The sequence below is a fragment of the Dromiciops gliroides genome, chromosome 1, assembly GCF_019393635.1.
Source record: "Dromiciops gliroides isolate mDroGli1 chromosome 1, mDroGli1.pri, whole genome shotgun sequence".
NCBI lineage: Eukaryota > Metazoa > Chordata > Mammalia > Microbiotheria > Microbiotheriidae > Dromiciops > Dromiciops gliroides.
In genome coordinates, this window is record NC_057861.1 from 79,135,604 (window position 1) to 79,161,049 (window position 25,446).

The 25,446-nt window shown below is 41.8% G+C and overlaps 1 protein-coding gene across 2 annotated transcripts in view; it reads right to left on the minus strand.

Annotated features, from left to right (window-relative positions):
* Positions 1-1,806: 1,806 nt before the first annotated feature.
* The window catches only part of GSDMD (gasdermin D), a 63,768-nt gene continuing 40,128 nt past the window's right edge, over positions 1,807-25,446 (minus strand). For both annotated transcript variants that reach the window (XM_043978108.1, XM_043978115.1), the window contains 9 exons: positions 21,514-21,682; positions 20,174-20,300; positions 17,549-17,596; positions 16,893-16,919; positions 15,311-15,397; positions 14,172-14,347; positions 7,307-7,451; positions 3,386-3,465; positions 1,807-3,067 (listed from right to left, as the gene is read on the minus strand). In XM_043978108.1, the coding sequence (XP_043834043.1) occupies positions 2,822-3,067; positions 3,386-3,465; positions 7,307-7,451; positions 14,172-14,347; positions 15,311-15,397; positions 16,893-16,919; positions 17,549-17,596; positions 20,174-20,300; positions 21,514-21,682 (1,105 nt within the window). In that variant the 3' untranslated portion in view covers positions 1,807-2,821. The remainder of the gene's footprint in view (positions 3,068-3,385; positions 3,466-7,306; positions 7,452-14,171; positions 14,348-15,310; positions 15,398-16,892; positions 16,920-17,548; positions 17,597-20,173; positions 20,301-21,513; positions 21,683-25,446) is intronic.

A 25,446-nucleotide genomic window follows, 5' to 3' on the forward strand; every position in this document is an offset into this window, starting at 1 on the left:
GCCTCTGAAGCTGAGATGCAAAAAAGTACGGATCAATTCTCTGCTACTTGTGCTAATTTGGGCCTAACAATTAACACCAAGAAAACACAAGTACTCCCTTAGCCAGTACCACACCATCCATATGTGGAACCATTAATTACAGCAAATGGAGAAGTTTTGAATACTGTGGATAAATTCACTTACATTGGCAATATACTCTCCAGGGATGTACATGTTGATAATGAGGTTGATGCACACATTGCCAGAGCTAGTACAGTGTCTGGGAGGCTCCAAAGGAAAAGTGTGGGAGAGAAGAGGTGTTAGATTGAAGACCAAACTGAAGGTCTACAGAGACATTGGGCTAATGTCATTGTTGTATGCCTGTGAAACCTGGACAATATTCTAGAGCCATGTCAGGAAACTGAATCACTTCCACTGGAATTGTCTTAGGAAGATTCTGAAGATCACTTGGTACTGGACACTGAGGTCCTTTCTTGAACTAAACTGCCAAGCATTCAAACTCTACTGCAGAGAGCCCTACTCCAATGGGCTGGCCATGTTCGAATGCCAAATGTATGCTGGGCAACACACACACACACACACACACACACACACACACACACACAAATGGACTAACTCAGTGATTTATAATCCTTCATCCACTAGGTTTCTTGTTCATGTTCTTTTGTTTGTCTTCCTTAGTGGATCCATTCCATGTGCTAAAGGTGCTTCTTCTTTGGCTCTTTTTGGAGGCTGCCACTGTAATGCTAGAGCTCATATTCTGTCCTGGTCCTATGGGATTTGCCTACCTCATTTTCTTGTCATGTATGTTCTTGGTGATGTTGTAGTATTCTATGAAATGCAGAATTTTCTGGCCTAACTCATCCTTTTGTATTTGAAAAACAAACCAGAAATCCTTGCAGCTATTTCATCTCAATAGTATTTCCTTCAAGTCCTCTTTGCTGCTGAGAAAACAAAAATTATGCCAGTTGACACATAAGGATCCTGGTTGTAGATCCGAAAGGGAACTTAGCAGTCATCTGGTCCACACCTTCATTTTACAGATGAGGAAATTGAGGCCACAGAGGTTAACAGTCAATCAACAGCATTTATTATTTACTTATTATATTCCAGGCCCTATGCTAAGCATTGGGGTACAAAGATAAAAGTGAAACCATGCCTGCTCTAGGAGTTTGCATTCCAAGCAGATAAACAATATGCAAATATTATCCATGCAAAGCTGATACAAGCTAATCTTGGAATTAAAAGAGGTGGAAGTCACTAGTGAAGTCAAATCATCTAGCATTTATTAAATGAACAACATTTATCACGTACCTAGTATGTGCCAGGCACTGTGCTAAGCAATGGGGATTAAAAAAAGAGACAGGTCTTGCCCTCAGGGAGTTTACAGTCTAATGGAATGGGCAAACTAAAAAAAGAATCCCACAATAAAGAGCTATTATGAAGACAGGGAAGCTCTACACAAATGTAGAAGTGAATGACTTGAAATTATCTACTAGAAATCTTTTTAAAAAATGTAACTTGAATATGTCTGACAAGAATTCCTAGATGTGTTAAAGAGTTGTTTTTTTTAAGAGCTAAAAAGTTTTAAAACCAAATGAGAAGGGGCAGCTAGGTGGTGCAGTGGGTAAAGCACTGGCCTTGGACCCAGGAGTACCTGAGTTCAAATCCAGCCTCAGACACTTGACACTAGCTGTGTGACCCTGGGCAAGTCACTTAACCCTCATTGCCCCTCCCCCCAAAAAAAAACCCAAATGAGAGGGGGCAGCTTGGTGGTGCAGTGGATGAAGCACTGGCTCTGTATGCAGGAGGACCCGAGTTCAAATCTGGACTCAGGCACTTGACACTTACTAGCTGTGTGACCCTGGACAAGTCACTTAACCCTCATTGCCCCTCAAAAAGAAACAAACAAAAACCGCCCAGAAACCAAATGAGAGCAGTAGAGGGAAAAAAATGGGAAAAGAATCAAGAGCAACGGAAAGAAAGATACAAAAAGAGAATTATTAGCTTAGAAAAAAGAGGCATAAAACCATACTGGAGAAAAGAATTTAAATATTAGAGTTGACCAAATGGAAGTTGACTCCATGAGATATCAAGACATGGTTATACAATAGTGTCTAAAAACTGATCTGGAAGGTTTAACTGACTGCAAGCTCAATGAGTCAGTAATGTGATGTGACAACTCAAAAGCTAAGGCCATCTTGGGCTGTATTAAGAGAGGTATGGATTCCAGGAAGACGGAGGTAATAGTTTCACCTCTGCCTTAGTTACATTTCATCTGCTCTGAGCACCACAGTTTAAGAGCACTGATAAACTGGACAATGTCCAGAGGAGAACAACCACAAGGGTAAAGGCTCGAGTCCATGTCACTTGAGGACCAGTTGAAGAAACTGGATATGAAAAGACACAAGGCTGTGCAAGTATTTAAAGGGCTGCAAAGAAGGAATTGAATTTGTTCTGTTGACTACAGAGGGCAGAACTAGGAGCAGTGGACAGAGGTTGCAAACAGGTAAATTAAGGCTCGATGATAGAAAAAACTTCCTAATAACAAAGGCTGTCAAAAAGGGGAATGAGTTGCCTTGAGAGGTGGTAGATTGCCCTGCAATGGAGTCTTTAAGTAGAGCCTGGGTGATCACTTATCCAGTACATTACAATGTGGATGCGTTTTGGATGTGGATGGACTGGTTGGTCAGAGGAAGATCCAATGCTCAAATGTCATGATCCTGTGATGTGAAATATGGCTGTCCCCTAATCTACTGGGCCTGGGGATGACATAGGGGGAGGGGGTACCAAATGGGTTGGGGAAAAGGGGGCTAGGTCATCAGGCCTTAAGGAGAGCTTGCAGCATCACCAGACTTCCATACAGTGCACAAAGTGAGTGGCGAACACTGGGGTTCCAGGTAAATTGGAGTGCATCTCCTGAGAGCCATAGTCCACACTCTCCCAACAGGCCATATGTGAGAGTCAGCTCCTTATCCTGGTCTTGGACAAAGGACAGCAGCTCTGAAGGAAGGGAGAAAGTCCTCTCCTTGGTCTGATTGAAGTTCTCCTTTAGAATTCCCTTCACCTATGGGAAATAGGAACAGACAGAATTCAGGGTCTCTGAGGAAGAGCATGGATAATTTCTAGTTGTTCCGAGAAAGTCCCCTGAGAAACCAGGGTCCTGAGAGAACTTCTATACTGTACCTTTGAGGTCAGAACCCATCCCATGGAGTTCTGGGAAGCAGGGCAGAGGAGGGGGCAGGTCGTCCCCAGAACCGAAATTATCCCTTTCTAGATTGCTCTCCTTTCCCCATTTCTTATTCATTACTCTAGACTGACCATTCCAAGGTTTCTGGGAAGGAGCAGCTTGGCTTACTTTGGGAAAGTAAACAGCTTTTCTTACCAATTCTACCTCCTGGGAGAGGATCTTTCCCTTCTTCTCCAGCAACTGGATCAGGAGCTGATGTTGGATGTCACTCAGGGCTGGGGACAAAGCAACCAACCAACAAATCAATCAATCAAATATTTCTTAAATGCCTTCCTAAGGGCTAGACTCTGCTAGGTTCTAGAGATAGAAAGACAAAAACGTAATGCTATAGCTCTCAAGTAGCTATAGTACTTGAGGGACATAGTACATACATAAGTAAGTTTATAAACAAAAGATATAGAAGGTAAATGCAAAGCCATTTGCAGAGAGACAAACAGTTCTGGGGAATCAGGGAAGGCCTCATGTAGGAGGCAGTCCTGGAACGAAGCTCTGAAGGAAATTAGGGATTCTAAGAAGAGGAGCTGAGGAGGTAGGTGCTTTCTAGGTTCTGCAAAGTCACGGAGACAGGAAAAGAAATGCTATATACAAGGAACCGTAAGAATGTAGAGTGGGGGCACAGCTAGGTGGCACAGTGGATAAAGCACTGGCCCCGGATTCTGGAGGACCTGAGTTCAAATCCAGTCCCAGACACGTGAAACTTACTAGCTGTGTGACCCTGGGCAAGTCACTTAACTCTCATTGCCCCACCCCCCAAAAACAACAACAACAACAACCCCAACAACAAACAAAAAAAGAATGTAGAGTGTGGGAAAGAGAGCAATAATGTATAGTAAGCCTGGAAAAAATCAGCTGAAGGCAGGTGTCAAAGGGCTTTAAAATGTTTAAAAGAGGAGTTTAAAGGGCAATGGAGGCCAGGGTCAGGAAGAACTGAGTTAAAATTCAGCCTCAGTCACTTGCCTTTTGGCCTCAGTTTCCTCAACTGTAAAATGGGGATAGCAATAGCACCTACCTCCCAGGGTTGTTGTGAGGATCAAATGAGATCATATTTGTAAAGTACCTGGCACATAGTAGGTACTATTAAAATGCTAATTGATGATGAGGCTCCGGAGAGTGGAGCCACTGGAACTCCTTTTTGCAGGGGAATGCATGGTTAGACCTATGTTTTAGGAAACTTATTTTGGCATTCATGAGGAGGATGTATTAGGGGAGAGACTGCATTGTAAAATGTGTAAAGGGGGGTACTGTGTAATAAGACTTGAAAGATAAGTTGGAGCTAGGCTGTGAAGAACTTTGAATATCATCAAACAGAAGACTTTATATTTGATCTTAGAAGTCATAGGGAGGGATAGCTAGGTGGCTCAGTGGATAAAGCACGGCCCTGGATTCAGGAGTACCTGAGTTCAAACAAATCCAGCCTCAGACACTTGACACTTACTAGCTGTGTGACTCTGGGCAAGTCACTTAACCCCCATTGCCCCGCCAAAAACCAAAAACCAAACAAAAAAAAGAAGTCATAGGGAGATGAGGTAAAAATGGCTACATGATATACACAGAAAGGGAGATACCATAGGCAAATTAGGAGAGCAAGGAATAGTTTACCTGTCAGATCTATGGAAAAGGGAAGAATTTATGACTGAACATGAGATAGAGAACATTATGAAATACAAAATGGATAGTTTTGATTACATTAAATATAAAAGGTTTTGCACAAACAAAACCAAGATTAGAAGGAAAGCAGAAAGTTGAGAAACAATTTTTATGTCAGTGTTTCTGATAAAAGCCTCATTTCTCAAATACATAGAAAACTGAGTCAAATTTACAAGAATACAAGTTATTCCCTGAATTGATTATGGTCAAAGGATATGAATAGGCAGTTTTCAGATGAAGAAATTAATTTTATCTATAGTTATATGAAAAAATGCTCTAAATCACTATTGGTTAGAGAAATGCAAATCAAAACAACTCTGAGGTACCACCTCACACCTATCAGATTGGCTAATATGACAGAAAAGGAAAATTATAAATGTTGGAGATGTGGAAAAATTGAAACATTCATTGTTGGTGGAGTTGTGAACTGATCCAAACATTCTGGAGAGTAATTTGGAACTATGCCCAAAGGCTATAAAACTGTGCATACCCTTTGACCCAGCAATACCACTACTAGGTCTATATCCCAAAGAGATCATAAAAAAGGAAAAAGGAACCACATGTACAAAAATACTTATAGCAGCTTTTTTGTGTGTGGTAGCAAAGAATTAGAAATTGAGATGCTCATCAATTGGGGAATGGCTGAACAAGTTATGGTATATAAATGTGATAGAATATTATTGTGGTATAAGAAACAATGAGCAGGCAGATTTCAGAAAAATATGGACTTACATGAAGGGATGCTGAGCAAAGTGAGCAGAACCAGAACATTGTACACAGTAATAGCAACGTAGTGCAATGATCAATTATGATAGACTTAGTTCTTCTCAGCAATACAATGATCAAAACCAGTTCCAAAAGGCTCATGATGGAAAATGCTCTCCACATCCAGAGAAAGAACTATGGAGTCTGAATGCATATCAAAGCATACTATCTTCACTATTTTTTGTTTGTTTTTTTCTTTCTCATGGTTTTTCCCTTTTGTTCTGATTCTTCTTTCACAACATGATTAATGTGGAAATATGTTTAATATGACTGTTAAATGTATTAGATTACTTGCTGTCTTGGGGAGGAAGAAAGGGAGAAAAATTTGGAACTCAAAATCTTATAAAAATGAATGTTGAAGAGGCAGCTAGATGGCGCAGTGGATAAAGCACTGGCCCTGGATTCAGGAGAACCTGAGTTCAAATCCAGTCTCAGACACTTGACACTTACTAGCTGTGTGACCCTGGGCAAGTCACTTAACCCCTATTGCCCCACAAAAAAAAAAAAGAAAAAAATGTTGAAAGCTATCTTTACATGTAATTAGAAAACATAAAATACTATTAAGTGGGGAAAAAAGAAGTTGTAGGGAGCCAATGGAATTTATCGCATAGGAAATTACATGGTTAGACTCATGCTTTAGGAAGATCACTTTGGAAGCTGTGTGTAGGATGGAACAGAAAGAGGGGACATCTGAGCAATTAGATTACTATTCAGGTGGTTCAGGTGAGAGGTGATGAGGACTTGAACTAAGATAGTGACTGAGTGGTGAGAAAGGAATGGATGTGAGATGTGAGATATGAGAAAGGAACAGATGCAAGATGTGGAGGTAGTTACTAAGTGACTTAATATGGAGGAAGGAGAGAGAATACTCAAGGGTAACTCTACAGTTACAAACTCAGATTACTAGAAAGATATTGGCATCATTGACAGAAATAGGGAAATTATAAAGAATGCAATGGGTTTTGGGGTGAAAGAGGAGTTGACTTTGACTTATTGAGTTTGAGATATCTATGGTATATCCAGTTCTAGACGTCCAATAGGAAGTTGGTGATGGGGGATTGGAGCTCAGGGGAGAGACTAGAACTAGATATACAGATCTGATAGTTATCTTTATAGAGGTGTTAATTAAATCTATGGGAGCTGAAAAGGAACCATGTAAGATCAATGAGGAAGGGCTGAGAACTATAGGGGAATGCTGTGGCCCATCCCCAGTCAGGATGTTTCCTAGCCCTGGGGAGTATAGGAAAGCAGAATTTAAGAGAAGAGTGCAACTTTCTTCTCATTGATGATGGGCTTTTGTAGGGGAGTCAGAACCATATGAAGGAGAGATGGCTGGCTGGGAATCACAGGAATGGGCTATGCCAATGCAGTGTGTGGGTATATGTCTTTGGGTAAGTAACTTCCTCTTCTGGGCCTTTGTTTCTCCATCAATGAAAAAGGGAGGTGATTACCTATCTTCCTTCCATTTTATAAGGATAATATGCAGATAAAAATGCACAAAAGATTTGAGGGTGTTTTTTTTTTAAAGAAAAGCTTAATCTAGAATCCCAAGCATCTCTTATATAGGAGCTGAAAGGCTATTGTTTTCTGAGTGTTAGTGTCCACTTCCCACCCCCCATGCTCTGATCCTACAATCTTTCTTACCATTCAGAGCTCCAAGGAGATAGAGGAATGCCCCTGTTGGTTCCTTTGCAAGTTGTCCATTCTTCTCTTGCAAGTTACTTAGGATGTCACCTGTCAGGCCTTCCACCTTCTGTGGGGCTACCTTGGTGTACAAACTCTGCTCTAGCTGTAGAGGAGAAATGAGGAGGAAGCTGAATGGAGAGAGTGACATCTTCCTTCCCAAACCAGCCCCTTGGGCTGGTAGCCAGTCTTGCCCTACAATCAAATGACACTTGCCTGGGGAAACCCAGGTTCAGAACATATGGATTCATTTATAGCCAGTTTGGAGAAAATAAAGAGACTGCCCCAAGGAATATTCATGGTGATAAGTAGAGCAGGTTAGTGGGAGACCGAAGAGAGCAAAGAAGGGGAAGGGCCTATAGGAAAATAGTGGTATAAACCATGGGAGAAGAACTCTCTAGGATTGTTTTTTTTTGCCTTCCTTTTATACTAAAGAGGAAGGCATCCAAAGATTGAAAAACTCTAGAGACTTGCCCTGGCTTGACCTGCATTCTTTTTTTTGTTTTGTTTTGTTTTTTGTGGGGCAATGAGGGTTAAGTGACTTGCCCAGGGTCACACAGCTGGTAAGTAAGTGTCAAGTGTCTGAGGCCGGATTTGAACTCAGGTTCTCCTGAATCCAGGGCTGGTGCTTTATCCACTATGCCACCTAGCTGCCCTGACCTGCATTCTTTATTCTTTATTCTTTATTTTTATTTTTAAATTTTTATTTATTTTTATTTATTTTTGCAGGGCAATGATGGTTAAGTGACTTGCCCAGGATCATACAGCTGGTAAGTGTCAAGTGTCTGAGGCCAATTTGAACTCAGGTCCTCCTGACTCCAGGGCCAGTGCTCTATCCACTGCGCCACCCAGCTGCCCCCTGACCTGCATTCTTAAACAAACATACAAACAAAAAAACAAAACTTAAAAAATATTGTGGAGTCGACCTTGGAAGTACAAGAATATGAAGGTTCCAGTCACTGAATGAGGAGCCAAGGTAGTTGGATGTCTTCCTAAGAATGACAAAAATAGCTGGACTAGAAGAGTGTTTTGAAAATGTGGGGGGGCAGCTAGGTGGCACCAGCCCTGGAGTCAGGAGTACCTGGGTTCAAATCCGGCCTCAGACACTTAACACTTACTAGCTGTGTGACCCTGGGCAAGTCACTTAACCCCAATTGCCTCACTAAAAAAAATTAAAAATTAAAAAAAAAAAAGAAAATGTGGGGATACTGTTTCTATCTTCATCCCTATTCTTTAGTCCACAGGAGACCCTAAGTAAGGGATCTGCATCCATCCAATTTAAAAACAAAGGACAATTAGACAAACCTACAGTTTCTTAATCATCTCCTAGAAGTAGACAGGAAAACCAGGGAAGTTTCCAGAGGTAAGGAAAAACCAGCCCATATCTACTCTTATCACAAATCTCTGTGTTGTTAAAGAAGGAATTAGAAATAAATGAGGAAAGTAGTAGAAACAGATAACAAGGAATAAAATATGGCATTTGGATCAGTGGATATTTAAGTGCTGTTATTCATATTTACTCCACTGATACCCTCTGAGGTTTCATTGTAATAATAATGATAGCTAGCACTTAAAGTTTTGCAAAGTGCTTTACAAATATTATCTTATTTGTACCTCACAATAACCCTATGAGATAGGTGCTATTATTTTTTAATTTTTTTTGGTGAGGCAATTGGGGTTAAGTGACTTGCCCAGGGTCACACAGCTAGTAAGTGTCAAGTGTCTGAGGCCAGATTTGAACTCAGGTCCTCCTGACTCTAGGGCCAGTGCTCTATCCACCGTGCCACCTAGCTGCCCCAATAGGTGCTATTATTATTATCTCGATTTTACAGATGAGGAAACTTAGGCTTAGAAGAGGTAAATTACTCGTCCAAGGTCACACAGGAGTGTCTAAGGCAAGATCTGAACTCAGGTCTTCCTGACTCCAAGTCCATCTCTCTATCTACTGTGCCATCTTGCTGGGTTACAGAGAAGGACTTCAGAGGCTTAGCTAGCAGAGAATCAGGTCTATAGTTCCTACCAGGTTGGAAAAGCTTAAAGTATAGGCCTAGTGACCAGCTGGTACCTTTTGCCCAAGGACAAGCCTAGCTAAGTTCAGAGAGCATCATAATTAGTTTGGCAACAGTTGAAGAAATTTTTTGGCCCCAACAATGCATGAAACTGTGTACTAGGGAGTGAAGCAGAGAGTCAGGAGAGAGAATCCACGTATGTCCCTTTGTCATGGATCCTTTTTCTTAAACTATTCAAGTTTTGTCAATCACGGTATCTGTGTGTCACCAGATGGTGAACTCCATGAGGAGCTTTTCTTATTTAATTATTAATCACTCATTAATTCATTCTTATTTTTTATATCTCTTCTACCACTGAGTACAATACTCTGCACACAGCAGTTGCTCAAAAAATGTTTGCTCAATTGAACTAGATGTAAGAAATCGTAAGATAAAGGATAGCATTCCAGGGCTCAGACATGATAATGCAGATTTCCGAAGGCCACCCTCTAAGAAAAAGAGGAAACAAGTACAACAGTGTTAACAGTAGTGAACACTGTGTTCAGGAAGCACCTGAAGAAATCAGAGCTAGGAAAGAGCATTATAGGTGATTCCTGGCACTAAGATAAATCTGAAAGACCTAAAGTCAAATACAGCTTCAGATACAGATTAGGTGTGTGACTGCACAAATCACTTAACCTCTGTCGGCCTAAGTTTTTCCATCTGTAAAATGGAGACTGTAATAGTGCCTCCCTCCATGGATGTTGTAAGGATCAAAAGAGATCAAAATATTTGTAAAGTGCTTTGCAAATCTTAAAGGGCTACATAAATGGGAGCTATGGTTTTTATAAATGGCAACGCGTGTTTCCTATATGTGTGCCTATTATTGGCCTCTAAACTCCTTCCCTCTCCTCCCACAGACACTGTGCCTGTGTTTGTAACTACTGTTTTTATGATGTTATCTTAATTCCTTTACTTTGAGCTAATTGTATCTTCTGGCCAACTATTAAGGGTCAGCTGGAGGGGAGATATTTTAGGAGTGTGGACTCACAGGGTAACCCCTAGAACCTGGTAGTGGCAGCTACTCTCTGGTGAGATAGCTCAGAGGGGGTTATATTCTGAAATCTAACTTGTCTCAAGTCATATAAAGAAGACTTTCTTAAAAAGAAAAGCATGGGGCAGCTAGGTGGCGCAGTGGATAAAGCACTGGCCCTGGATTCAGGAGGACCTGAGTTCAAACCCAGCCTCAGACACTTGACACTTACTAGCTGTGTGACCCTGGGCAAGTCACTTAACCCTCATTGCCCTACAAAAATAAAATAAAAACATTAAAAAGAAAAGCACAAGGTCTAACAAATACTTTACTGGTGACAGTCCTATAAGGTTGGTAGTTCAAGTATTATCATCCCTTTCATTATTATTATTACTACCAAATAATAATAGTAATTAATATCACCACCAACAATTAATGGGAGGCTACAAGATATAGTAGCTAGACAGCCAGCCTCAGAAAGAAGACCTGGGTACAAGTCAATATTAATAATGCCGGCTGTGTGACCCTGGATAAGTCACTTGCCCCCTTGGCATCCCATGCAGTATTCTAAGACTCTAAGTGGACGACTGGTTTGCAATGAAAGAGGGAGTTCCCCTGCCAAAAGATCCTTCTATTGATGATATTCCAGGACCAAAATTAAAGTAATAATAGCTGACATTTTATACAGGGCTCTAAGATCTTCAGAGAGCTTCATAAAATCATAAAATGATTACATTTTGAGTGTCAAAACATCTCTGTGAAGTAGGTACTATTATTATTTCCATTTCATTATGTGAGGAAATTGAGGATCGGAGAACTGAAATGACTTCTCTGGGGGGATCACATAGCTCCTTTGTGTCAGAGCTGGGATTATAAACCCACTTTCCCCAATCTAGGATCTTTCCCTTTATGCCATGCAGAATATCCTTTTTAAAATCTTTTTTTTAAATTTGGGTTTTTTTGCAAGGCAATGAGGGTTAAGTGACTTGCCCAGGGTCACATAGCTAGTAAGTGTCAAGTGTCTGAGACCAGATTTGAACTCAGGTCTTTCTGAATCCAGGGCCAGTGCTTTATCCACTGTGCCACCTAGCTGTCCCCCTCTCTTTCCTCAAGCCTTTCTTAGTTTCTTTTTTTCTTTCCTTCTCTCCCTCCCTCCCTTCTTCCTTTCCTTTCCTTCCCTTCCCTTCCTTTCCTTTCCTTTCCTTTCCATTTCTCCTTTCTTTCTTCTTTCTGTTCTTTCTCTTTTGTAGGAATAGGGAGATGAAAGGGAAAAAGAAATGAATGCTTAATAACTGAAAAACATAAGTTTAAAAAAGAAACCTACTGATAAAGTTGCAATGTGATTAAATTAAATTAATAATTTGAACCAGATAACCTCTGATGCCACTTCCAACTTTGAAATTCTGTGACTCAAGCCATTTTGATAGGGATAAATTGAACAAGGGTACTGAAGATATTGTAACAATTGGAGTGACGCCACCTGCTGGAGAGTTACTGTAGGAAAGCTCCGCCATGAGGAGAAGACATCTGAGGGCAAGCCATGTGTCTTGGGAGGTCAGTTCCTTGGCGTCAGTAAGTGACGTTTGCTCTTGGGTACTGAGTGGGATGGGAAGTACACCCACTGACCCCTGTAATAGAGACTCGAGGAGAAAGGAGGCCGAAGCATTGATTTTATTTCTTTTGAAAGAAAGGTGTACCACACTCACTGGGACAACCAGGAGGTGTGACACACCGGGATTAGAAATCAAGCAGTTTTTATACTTTTTACAGACATCTAATTTGAGCAAAATGCGGTAATTGGGTTCAGCAATAAATCTTTCTCCTGGGATGTTCAGCGATAAGTCTCTCTCCTGGGTCAGAGTGCCCCAACCTCAGGGGTTCAGCCATAGGTTATTTTGCAAAATTTCATGTTTCAGCAACAATTTATCATTTCTACATAATGTCTCGGTGCAGACCCTATGAAGCAATTTTTAAGTTGATATGCCTATATTTAGAAAGGGGGATAGTAGCTTCCCGTTATTGCCTCTCTCTAGAGAAAAAACAGAGAGAGAGAGAAATAGGGGGCTTTAAGACTTTGAGATCAGATCACTAGGCCGAAGGGGGGGGCACTTTCCATCTCAGTGGAGGGTCATATCCATATGTCCCTCTCAGTACTGTCTATCAAAACTATCAGCCAATTAGCTTGGAGCTGTGTGTGGGGGGACAGGACGTTTCCAGTTTTCACTGGAGGCTTGTGGGAGGAAGAAGGGGTGGTTCGATCTCTTTTGTCAGGACTCTCCTGGAGAGGGAAGCTAGAAATGTTGGCTCCCTGAGATATATAGATGTAGGCATCTAGGCCTCTTTCTCTCTCTTCACCAAATTCTTATTCTCCTTAATAAATACTTAAAAGTCTAAACTCTTGTTAAATCTTATAATTTATTGGTGACCACTCAATAAATATTTTAGACAGTATAGCTAGATAGCAACTTTCCTGATATGGGGATATGGGGCGAGGAGGGGGGGTGGATTTCCCCAGGACACAGAGAGTCCTATCAGCTCTGACAATGTCTTTTTGCCTGGTGACCAAGCAGACTCTTAGGGAAAGAAGTTGATAATATCATAGCAGAACTGGAAACCTCTCAGAAGACAGAAGTCCTATAAGGCTAAGGTAGACTATCTCCCAGAGGGGCTTGTTAGAAACTTACTTGGTGTAGTATTTGTGGTTCACCAATACTGTCTTTAGTGGAATTATTTCAAACAAGTGAAGAAAATTCTGAGTTTTGGGGTTTTACAATCTATTCAGAAAACCATGGTTAATGTGATTATGTTAGAGGTTTGGGAAAATAAAATGGGAATAGTTTGTTTTCCATGTGTGTCTCTTCCCCTTCTTCAACTTCCACATTTACTAGGTTTTAGAGGAGTTTTTTGTTTTTGTTTTTAATTTGTATTTTTCCCAAATAGCGAGGATTATATTTCTTTATTATGTATATGTGAAAATTCTTGTTTTATTATTTGTGTCAACTGTACATTTTAATTGTTGTTTAATCATTTAAGTCATGATCGACTCTGTGACCCCATTTGGGGTTTTCTTGGCAAAGATACTGGAGTGGTTTGCCATTTCTTTCTCCATCTCATTTTACAGATGAAGAAACTGAGGCAAACAGGATTAAGTAACTTGCCCAAGGTCACACCGCTACTAAGTGTCAGAAACCAGATTTGAACTCAGGAAGATGAGGTTTCCTGACTCTAGGCTGGGCGCTCTATCCATTATGCCACTGAGCTGCCCTGTATACTTTAATAACCAAATGTAAATATTAAAAATTTTAAAAATGATTATTAGTATTTTTTAAATCTACCTGGGGAATAGGTTCCAGAGAATTCTGTTTGCACAACTTGCTCTACTCAGAAAGTACTCAGTTCTTTTTGCCCACGTTACAAGCCTTGACCTATTTGATTAACTGTATCGACTTGGTTCACTGACCAATCGTCTAAAACAGCCCAGCAATCACCAGCTACTAGCACACCTGCTTCCTGATCCCTACATCTCATCCATCCTTCTGAACTACAGTCTCTAGATCATGCTTCCTCCTCCAACTCCTTTGCTTCTCAGGGAGTTCCTCAACTTGTAGGATCATAGTATCTAGAACTAGAAGGGTCCTTGGTACTCATCTAGTCCAGTCCCCTCATTTTATATATGAAGTCAGGTGCTCTGACTCAAAATTCAGTGTTGTCCCCACCCTGCTCTTCCTTTCTGTCCTCCCCTACCCCAGCACTCCAGCCCCCCATCCTGTGCTTCTCCATTGCCCTGCCTTCCAGATTGTCTCACCATGTCTTCTAAGTCCAGCAGGCCCTGCTCACTCTGCAGGAGCCCCAGGAGAGCCTGAAGCAGAAACTTCTTTAACTTCGGGCCCAGCGTGGTCAGTGAGTTTTGTTCATCATTCACTTCAGTTTGCAGTTGTTCAAAGTCTGTGACTGGGTTGTCTGTCTTTGGTTTGCAGAAATCTAGAGAGAAATAAGACTGATAAGGTTGGGATCACACCCCCTCTCAGGCCCTTCATTCCTGGTCCCTGCCTGGGCAGCCTTTACTCTCAGCAGGCTGCTGGCATAGGTCTCTGCTTTACACCCTCTTCAACCCAGGTGGATATCTATATTCCCTGCCCTTAAGAATTTTACCCATTTTATGGGGACCCATGTAGGGGTTAGGGACATCACTCTATCCCACTAAGGAAGACTAGCTAGCCAGATGCCCTATTCCCAAGCTCAACCACAGGTAAGTTAAGTTATGTTCTCGTCCTTCCTTCCTATAGAAAAGCACTTCCCAAAGAAAGGACATTTAGTTTAGCATCTTTATCAATGATATGGATAAAGGAATCAGTGGCTTCTCTGATACTTCAGTATATCTGTAGCCACATTTCACTGTTTAATAAAATAATAATAGCTAACATCTGTATAATAATATTAAAATTTATATAAGAATATAATTATTATTAATAATAATAGCTAGCACTTTGCAGGTACTTAACAAATATCTCATTTGATCCTCACAGCAACCGTGGGAAGCAGGAACTATTATCATCTCTATTTTATAGATGGGAAAACTGAGGCAGACTGCAGTTAAGTCACCTGCCCAGGGTCACATAGCTAGTAAGTAAGTGCCTTAGACCAGAGGGAACTTAGGTCTTCTCACTTCAGGTCCACTGTGCCATCTAGTTGCCTGATGTGAATATCTATGCCATTGGGACATCTGATGACTGACATTTCCTTACTCTATGCAGCTGTTGCCCCTATCCTCCCAAACATCTTCCATACTTCCACCTGAGGTCCTGGAAGCCTTTTAAATCTTATTAGGGTACAGCCCCCAAGCTGTCCATCTGTGGTTGCTCCCATTACCCAGTAGAGCCTAGTCCTTTTCCAATTCGACATTTCCTGAAGTCTTTTGTGAAACTTCTTAAACACAGCTCTTACCTGGGCTTAAATCTCCTTGAGAATATCCAGACATCTTGCCTTCATATGACAACTTGTAGCCAGAGCCGCTAAATGTGCTTGATTTGCCTTTAATGAAAAATTCAATGGGATGGAAGGGCTTTGCAAAGAAAGGCTCTACCTTTTTCTGACTTCTACCCCAAGGTAGGGTCCAACAAAAGAAGATTAAACCCTCCGGCTTATACAGACCTTCAAATACTTGAAGATTGCCCTTAAGTCTTTTCTCCTGTAAGCTGACCATCTCTAGTTCCTTCAACCTATCCTTCAGTGGCAGGGTCTTCAGGATCTTCATCTGTTCTGCTTACCCTCCGCCTCTGGGTGTGCTCCCTCTAGGGCTGAGGTGTGAGGTGTTGTGGACAGCTGGGGAACCCTGACCTCCTCCTCCCCATGATCTCTCATCTTCCCTCTCACAGACTGAAGCCGGACAGTAGAGAGAACGCCAGGCCTGGAGACAGGAATCCTGAGTTCTACTAGCTATGTGACTTAACCTGTTTGCCTCAGTTTCCTCATGTCAAATGGGAATAATAATAGCACCTACCTCCCAGAGTTATTGTGTGGATCAAATGAGATAATAATTGGTTTTTGTTTTTTTTTCAGTATCAATAAGTCTTTATTCATTATTGTATTTTCCCAGGGGAGAGGGAGAAGGGGGAGGGGGTTAGCATGTGTCACAAAACAAGATGGGGGAAGGAGGGGAAAGGAAAGGAAGAAGCCCTAACTGCAAAGCATCAAACACAACTGCCCCAAGATCAGGGCACTGCCCAAGGGGGGGGCTCAAAAATGAGATAATAATTGTAAAGCACAGTGCCTGGCACATAGTCAACACTAGATAATGTTAGCTACTATCATACAGAGCTTCCCATAGCACTTTTAGGCCAGTCTTCTTGAGTGCAAAGGTCTGCCTTGAGGGTCTCAGGCAGGTACAAATAATAAAGACTGGCATTTGCCCATGCATAGAGTAGCTGCCTAGTGCAATTCTGTGCAGACTCTACCCATTTCAGGCCTTGGATCACAGACACCTGAAGACATAGGATACTTCCTAGATCCTGGGGAAGCCCCCGGGGGGGGGGGGATGTTGGTTTGTGCCTTGCCTCCACTCTCAGAGGAAGAGAAAGGGAAAGGAATAGGTATTTATAAAGCATTTACTATGTGCTGGGTTCTATACTAAGTATTTTACAAATATTATCTCATTTGACATGTAGGACATGTAGGGTGAGAGAAACACTGCCCTTGGCAGAGCCTGGGACCCCACTGAGATGTTTCCTTGAAACCTGAGGCTGGTTACCTGTGCCAGGGTCACACCCAGCCTGCTGGTGCCCTGCCCCCACCCCATACATAAATAACCACAGTCCCTAGGAAGGGGCCAGGACACAGCTCACTGGTGCTGCTGTGAGAGAGCTATAAGCAGTGTGGCCTTGGCCCTTTCATTTCCTCTTGGACCCTCCCTGGCCTGCCCATGGATCCTTCCTCAGAATACTTCAGACTGCTTTTATCTGTGTTTTAGTTGGGAGAGGTGAAGGAGGTGGGAACATAGGGAACTGCCCTCCCCCCCCCCCACACAAACCTGATGAAAAGTGGATTCCAGATGCTCCTGAAAAGAGAGAACATCTGTTTTACTCTTCAGAGGACATCTATCCCCAGAATTCATTAGGAACCACAGCCCAGAACAAAACCGCCCCACTTCAAATCAAAGAAGCACATCTACCCTGCACAGGTCCCTCACTCAGGTTCTCTTCTCATACCTGTGGTTCTTACCATCCAGTCTGGTAGGTGATTGGTTTATTGGTACAGAGAATGGCCAATAAAGAAACGCCCTCTACCAGTGTAGATCTACAAGTCCTTAGCAAGTCACAGAGATCTGCCTGGGGGCAGTGTCTTGTCCAGGGTCACACAACCAGTATAGGTCAGAGGCCAGACTTGAAGCCCCTTCTTCTAGATTTGAAGGTCAGCTCTCTGGCCACTCCATTTCCTTGCTGGTTCTCATTATCTCCCCGTGTTCCATCTGCTCCATCCTCCATAGAGGGAAAGGATACTTGGTTCTTTCTTCGGTTCACCTAACCCTAACCCTAGGCTAAATCGAAACTGGAAAAAGGCTAGTTTCTCAGTTCTAGGAAATTAAGGGTCCCCTTGAGGAGCTTCCTGGACAATGGTCCCATGGATGGGCTGTCAAGGGCTCACTGGGCCTTGGGGGCTAGAAAGACAACCACACTTGTCACTTACCTTTGGATATGAAGGTTTTATGTTTCTTGTCTGGAAGTAGAAGAACACCTAGAAAAAGAAAAAAAAGTGATTAAAAATGATCAAATTTAATGCAGTTGCAGTTATGGGGGAAAAGGTGCAGGGTTCCATTATGGGAGGGGCTATAAATCAGCATAGCCTTTTCAAAAAGCTGTCTGGCTCTATTCCATAAAAGCTGCAAAACCAATCATATCCTTTGACCTAGTGATTTCACTCCTGGGACCATTAGTGAAGAGAAATTTAGAAATCAACTAGTTCAACCCCAAGGCTGAGAGCTTTTATCTTAAGGCTAATATCACTTTAGTGCTTGAAGGACCCATGATTTCATTGGGGTGGGCATTCCTTCCACAGTCATGGACCACAACCTGGGTGGCCAACCTGCTGGTGATGAGGAGCCTTGAAATTTAATTAAGATTGGTTCTTAAGTGACAGACATATCTGGGGCCCACACTCAGAACTTCTCTGGGTCACAATGATCTGTCAGAGCAATCACTGAGAACCCAGGGATGCTTCAACACACTGATGACACAGCAGAGTAAGATTTAAAGGGAGGAAGGCTATAATTAAAATGGGGACGAAAAGGCCAGTCTATACAAAAATAGAGCTGCTTCATAAACAAATGAAAACAATGTAAATGTCCAACAACTGAATTAAAGAAAAATGTTGGACTTCAAAGGGATTTCAGAGGGCATCTAGCCCAAATTGTGTCTGAGTAGGAATCTATGGTCTCCTTGACCAATGGTCATTCAGTCTTTGCTTGAATACCTTGAGTGATGGGGAGCTCACCACTTCATGAGTCAGTCCGAGACAGATAAGATTGCCCTTCCCTTATATGATACTCATCACCTATTCCTATGTTATTTCTACCTATTGCCTCAAGAGAGAGATTGTGAAGTGACAGAATAGATTGTGATGTGTCAATGTCATAGAATATTTTTGAGCAGTTAAAAAATGTCAGATTTGAAAAATACAAACAAATATGGAAAAGAGGGAAGAAAACAAAGAAGGGGAGGGGATAAGCATTGATTAAGCTCCTACTCTATTCCAGGCACTGTGCTAAGCATTTTACAAATATTTTCTGATTTATTCCTCACAAGAGCCCTATGAGGTAAGTGCTATTATCCCTAATTTACAGTTGAGGAAACAGAGGAAGACAGGGGTTAAATGACTTGCCTAAGGTTACTCGTAAGTGGTTACTTATAAGGTCACAACTTGTATCTGAGGCTGATACAGAGCAAAAAGAGCAGAATCACAGACACAAAATTCGAGAGCTGGAAGATATCACAGCGACCAACTATCTAGCCCAACCCATAGCTGAAAGGATTGGAACACACTAAACACTTTACAATACTCTGTTAATTATTTCCCATTTATCCTTTATATGTCTGCTTGTTTTATGCCCCATTAGACTGTAAGCTCCTTGAGGGCAGGAACTATCTTGTGCTTCTTTTTGGATCCTCAGCACTAAGCACAATACTTGGCACATAGAAGGTGCTTAATAAATGTCTATTGATTGACTGAATGAGAGTCTATGAAAACTGACACCATCAAAAGCTTATGAGTAGGGGGCAGCTAGGTGGTGCAGTGGATAAAGCACTGGCCCTGGATTCAGGAGGACCTAAGTTCAAATCTGGCTTCAGACCCTTGACACTTACTAACTAGCTCTGTGACCCTGGGCAAGTCACTTAACCCTGCATTGCCCCACAAAAAAAAAAAGCAAGCTTATGAGTAAATGAACAGGAAAGAGACTAGGGGGAGTGGTTGCAGGAAACAAATTACTGCTAAGATTTTGTACATGTTTCTACCTTTTATAAAAATGTATATAATTTGGATTTCACAGTTTTATTTAGAATTTTTTCCCTCACATGTCATCTCCTGAAGTTATAACTCAGGGATGCCTCATTGGGAAATAGGGATCTGGAAGTGATGCTGGTAGAACGGATGTTTGGTCCTACTGGTTTGACTATCGATCGATCAATAAACATTTATCAAGTACCTACTATGTACCAGACCCTGTGCTTAGGCTGGAGTAAGCTAGACAGGCTTCAAGTAGAAGCCTGGATCTGTTGTCTAAGGACCAGCTTAGCTCCATACAGAGATTCACCACCAGACTTGTCACAGGGGAGATGAATTTTTGGCCAAGACAAGTCTTGGAGACCGCGTACTAAGATGCTGTGACCAGCATCTGTGGAAGGAACAACCACATCAAGGAGATGGGAGACCCCTGAATTTTACATATCATGGTCTCTATTGTCTGTAATTGGTATGAAGTTTATGGTAATCTAGAAAAAGAAGAATGACTAGAAGGGGAAGAAGGATAGCTATTCTCTGGTGCCCCTTTTTCTGGGTATTTGGAGAAGACTAGCCTCCTTTTTCATCCTTCTGCTTGAGCCCAGAAGTGAGCCCTCACACTTGTGTATATGTGTGGGGCATAGAGGGACGGGGACAGTCTCTGCATGTCATCTGACTAGCCAGCTGGGCAGCTGAGTTCCCCAAACACCAGAAATTACGACAGTAATGCTCCCTTCTCTTCCCCACTTCTCTCAGCCCTTTGTTGGAGGAGGGTGATTCATGGTGAATTTCCTCCAACCTCTCCATTCTCCTCACCCCAGTCCTTCTGATCCGGCTTACTCAGGTGGTCCCGGAAAATCAACTTGGCAACTTGGAAGGCAAGTATGCTGCCCTCAGGGACAGTCACTGTCTTCACTGTGTTTAAATGACCCTCACCCTCACCCTGGGGAGAGAAGGAAAAAGGGAAGAAATCACAGATCTAGAACTGGAAGGGTCCTCAAAGGTAGATTCATCCAGGAAATCCCAGAGATGAAGGGACTTGTCCAAGGTCACACAATTGGAATCTGGACTCAGGTCCTTTGGCTCCAAATTTAGTGCTCAGAGACTGCTAGATTTACAGCAGGGATCTCAAGATTTGGGGGTGGACCACAGGGAAGAGCGGAAGTTGGGATGGGGTCTGGGTAGGCAGTCAGCTCCCAGTTCTCTGCCACGGGAAGGGAGGGAATGAGAAGAAATAGCAGGCAGGCACAGGGGCTATGAGGTACAACCTGGGTTGGGCCCTGTCATATGCAGATGTGACTTAGGACAATAATCAACTCTCTGTTATTTGCCATTGTCCCCTAAGCCCCACAGTTTTTCAACCCCAGGCTGGCTCCCCTCTAATCACTCCCTGTGTGTGTGTGTGTGTGTGTGTGTTTGGGTTTCCTCATCAGACAGCCCTGAGAAATCTCATTAAATTTAAAGGAGTTTTTGGGGCAGCTAGGTGGCACAGTGGATGGAGCACCAGCCCTGGAGTCAGGAGTACCTGAGTTCAAATCTGGCCTCAGACACTTAACACTTACTAGCTGTGTGACCCTGGGCAAGTCACTTGGCCCCAATTGCTTCACTAAAAAAAAAAAAAATTAAAGGAGTTTCTTAGAGTCATGAGGAAGGGAATGCAACAGTTCCCCAACTTGCCATACTGCATTCCAAACCCTAATCTGTGTACTTTTGGATTATCTGCTGTATAGTGATTATCCACACCCTGGAGAATGGCTGAGAGTGAAGTACCCCGGCTGGGACTGGCTATTTTGTTTGTTTGTTTGTTTTTGTAGGGCAGTGAGGGTTAAGTGACTTGCCCAGGATCACACAGCTAGTTAAGTGTCAAGTGTCTGAGGCTGGATTTGAACTCAGGTCCTCCTGAATCCAAAGCCAGTACTTTATCCACTGCGCCACCTAGCTGCCCCTGGGACTTGCTATTTTTAATGGAAATGCCCCAAACAGGATGCAGGAAAAGGACACAGACCTTCAGAGTCTCCAGGCAGAGTCAAATTCTCTAGCTGCCTGCTGGGAGTCTCTGGGCTAATGGGATTAAGGCTGGAAGGTCAAGGGATGCTGTGGCAATCGGACCTTTCCCCTTTCCCCCACCCCAATCTATCCAAAGGATGAGTTCTAACCTGGAAACATGTGGCCCCAGGAATGGTGATCTTCCCAAAGCCTGCCCTATTTCTGGACCTCTTCAGAATGGCCTCTTTTTGGGTCTTCACGGCTTCTGTCACAACATACAGGTTCTCTCCTTGTGCCCGAAGCTCCTGGAAGACAGAGGGCTCTGGTGTCTTCAATTTCCTGTAGGAAAAGAGGAGGGAATGTGGCAGGCAAGGGAGTTGGGATTCCATCTCCCATGCCTTTGCTCAAGGCTATCTCCTGGGCACACTATATTTGGATTTCACCATGCTAGTGCCTTGTGGGAGTTAATATGGTGTTAAGTGGTTTGTGCAAATGTTTGGAAGGCCTAAAACTGTGACCGGAGTCAAAAGGAGCCCTGTCTCCTATAAAGTCAAAGACATTTTAGGAGGGATATCAATGGAAGAGAGCCAGCCAATGAAGGGCCACCAAGATGATGGTGAGTTAAAAAAAAATTAAGTGGGATAGAAACAGCTAAAGGAACTGGTCTTGTTTATCCTGGAAAAGAGTTTATAGGGGACATGGTGATCCCTGTGTTAAAATACATGAAGGATCGTCATGGGGGCAGGGGGGACGAACTCATTTTCTTCTAGCCCCAGAGGGAAGCAATGGGACCAGTTTAAGGAAATCACTAGAGAATATATTTTGACTCAGGGTAAAGGAGCTAGCTCCGTCTTGCTGGAGGTATTCATGCACAGACTAGGGATGCTCTAAAGAGGATTCCTAACTCAGACAGAGCACATGACTAAACTCCCCTCTCCAATCCCACACCCCCCACAAAGCTGGCTCTGACCTGTGCCGATATTATCTCACACTGTTCCCTTTTGGGTCCTCTATATCTGAACTAGCTATAACCCCGTTTCTCTTTGCACCCTCTCCTGCCTCCTGCCTTTGCTTGTGTTGTCCCAGGTACTTGGGATATCTTACCCTGCTTCTCCCATCTAAGACCTAAACCTCAAGGATGAACACTTCTCTGTCTGATCAGAATATTATGTTTTCCTTCTCAAATTCCTCATAACACTTTACCACAGAATCATAGATTTAGAACTGGAAGGGACCTTAGAGGCCCTTGAGTTAGTTCAACCTCCTCATTTTACGGATAAGGAAACTGAGACCTGGAAAAGTTAAGTGACTCACCCAACCTCATATAGGTAATAAGCAATAGAGACAAAATTTGAATTTAGGTACTCTGATTTCAGAGCCAGTGCCTTTTTTACATGCACATGAATAAGAATAAGAGGGACAATGTGATAGGTACAAGTGAGAAAAAATACTCAGAGAAGTTTTGTTGTCTTTGCAGGGTGGGGGGTGACTGGGGGCAATGAGGATTAAGTGACTTGACCAGAGTCACACAGCTAGTAAGTGTCAAGTGTCTGAGACTGGATTTGAACTCAGGTCCTCCTGAATCCAGGGCTGGTGCTTTATCCACTGTGCCACCTAGCTTCCCTTGAGTTTTGTTTTTTTTTTTTAAGATTTTTCATTCATATCTTTTGCTTTTACATCGCCTAGATTTCCTCCCTGTATCCTTCCATAAAATCATCCATTATAACAAAGATTTTTTTAAAAAGAGGAAGAAAAGAAAAAATTCAGCAAAATCAATCAACAATCAACATCTTGAAGAAAATTCGACATTATATGCAATGGTCCACATCTCTGGTACCCAACCTTTGCAAAGAACCAGGGGAGGTACCTTCTGATATCTTTCTCACATCTTTTCTTTGGAACCAAGTTTATTTTTTATAATTTTGCAATATTCAGTTACAATTATTTTGTGGTTGTTCTTTCTATTTACAGGGTTATAGTCACTGTTTATGAGGCAGCTAGGTGGTACAATGGGTAGGGTGCCACGCCTGGAGTCAGGATGATGTAAATTCAGTCTAGCTTCAGACACTTTCTAGTTGTGTGACCCTGGGCTAATCACTCAACCCTCTTTGCCTCAGTTTCTTCATCTATAAAATGAACTGGAGAAGGAAATGGCAAACCACTCCAGTATCTTTGCCAAGAAAACCCTAAATGGTATTATGAAGAGCTGAACACAAATGTTATTTATATTGTTTTCCTGTCTCTGCTTGCTGTACTTTGACCAGTTTGTGTTCATCTTTCCATGCTTCATTGAATTCGTCATGTTGGCCTTTTTATTTTTATTTTTTAGTAATATTCCATTGATATGCCATAATTTGTTTAGCTATTTCCTTTATCAATGGGTATCTACTTTGTTTGCAGTTCTCTGCTACCACAACAGGTGTTGCTATAAATGTTTTGGCATGCACAGAGCTTTTCTTTATGAAAATAACGTCCATGAGTGAATATTCCTACTAGTGAATCTCTGAGTCAAAGGGTGTGGACATCTGAGTCACTTTCTTTGCATAATTCCAAATTGCTTTCCAAAAAGGTTGTATTTAATTCCCAGATCCACCAACAATGCAATAGAGTACCTGTCTTTCCACAGCCCTTCCAACACTGATCATTCCTAGCTTTGGTGATCTTTGCTACTTTACTGGATGTGAGCCTCAGGGTTGTTTTGATATGATTTTTTTCTTATTACTAGTGATTTGGAGCATTCTTTCACATGGTTGTTAATAGTTTTGCATTTTTTTTTGAGAACCAGTTGTTCAAATTCTTTATTCTCTACTGGGGAGAATGGTTTTTTTTATTCTTTGGTCTTACATATTTTTGTAAGTTGTCTACAGAGCTTGGATATATGCCCTTGTCAGAGATAGTTGATACAAAGATTTCCCCCCCCTCAGTCAACTGCTTCCTTTCTTATCTTAGATGTGTTAATTTTGCTTGTGTAAAAACCTAAAATTCATGTATTCAAAATTGCCTATTTTATCTTTCAGAATTACATATATCCCTTGTTTGGTTAAGAATTCATCCTCTACCCACAGTTATGAAGAGTCTGATCTGTTTCTGTTTCCATGTTCCTACAGTATGATCTTTAATATTTGGATCATGGGGCAGCTAGGTGGCGCAGTGGACAGAGTACCGGCCCTGGAGTCAGGAGTACCTGGGTTCAAATCTGGCCTCAGACACTTAACACTTGCTAGCTGTGTGACCCTGGGCAAGTCACTTAACCCCAATTGCCACACTAAAAAAAAAATACTTGGATCATGTATCTATTTTGAATTTATTGTGTCATATGGTATAAGATGTTAGTCTAGTCCTAATTTTTGGCATACTGCTTTCTTATTCTCCTAACAATTCTTAAGAGATATGGAATTCGCATGCTCTTTGATCCAGCAATACCACTACTAGGTCTGTATCCCAAAGAAATCATAAAAAAGGAAAGAGGACCTAGATGGACAAAAACATTTATAGTAACTCTTTTTGTGGCAGCAAAAATCAGAAACTGAAGGCATGAATGGCTGAACAAGTTGTGGTATATGAATGTAATGGAATATTACTGTGCTATAAGAAATAATGAGCAGGATACTTTCAGAAAAATCTGGACTCACATGAACTGATGCAAAGTGAAGTGAGTAGAACCAGGAGAATATCATACACAGAAATAGCAATACTATACAATGATTGACTGTGAATGACTGAGCTCTTTTCATCAATACAATGATCCAAGACAATTCCAAAGGACTCATGATGGAAAATGGTTTTTATATCCAGAAAAAGAACTGATGGAGTCTGAATGCAGATTGAAGCATACTATTTTCACTTTCTTTATTTTTTTTCATGTTTTTTTTCTTTTTGGTCTGTTTCTTCTTTCACAACATGACTAATATGGAAATGTTTTATATGACTGCACTGATATAACCTATATCATATTGCTTATCATTTTAGGGAGGGGGATGGAGAAAAATTTGGAACTCAACAGTTTTTTAAATGAATTTTAAAATTATCTTTACATATAATTGGAAAAAATAAAATACTATTATTTTTAAAAAGCAATATGGAATTATTTCCTAGGTAATTTA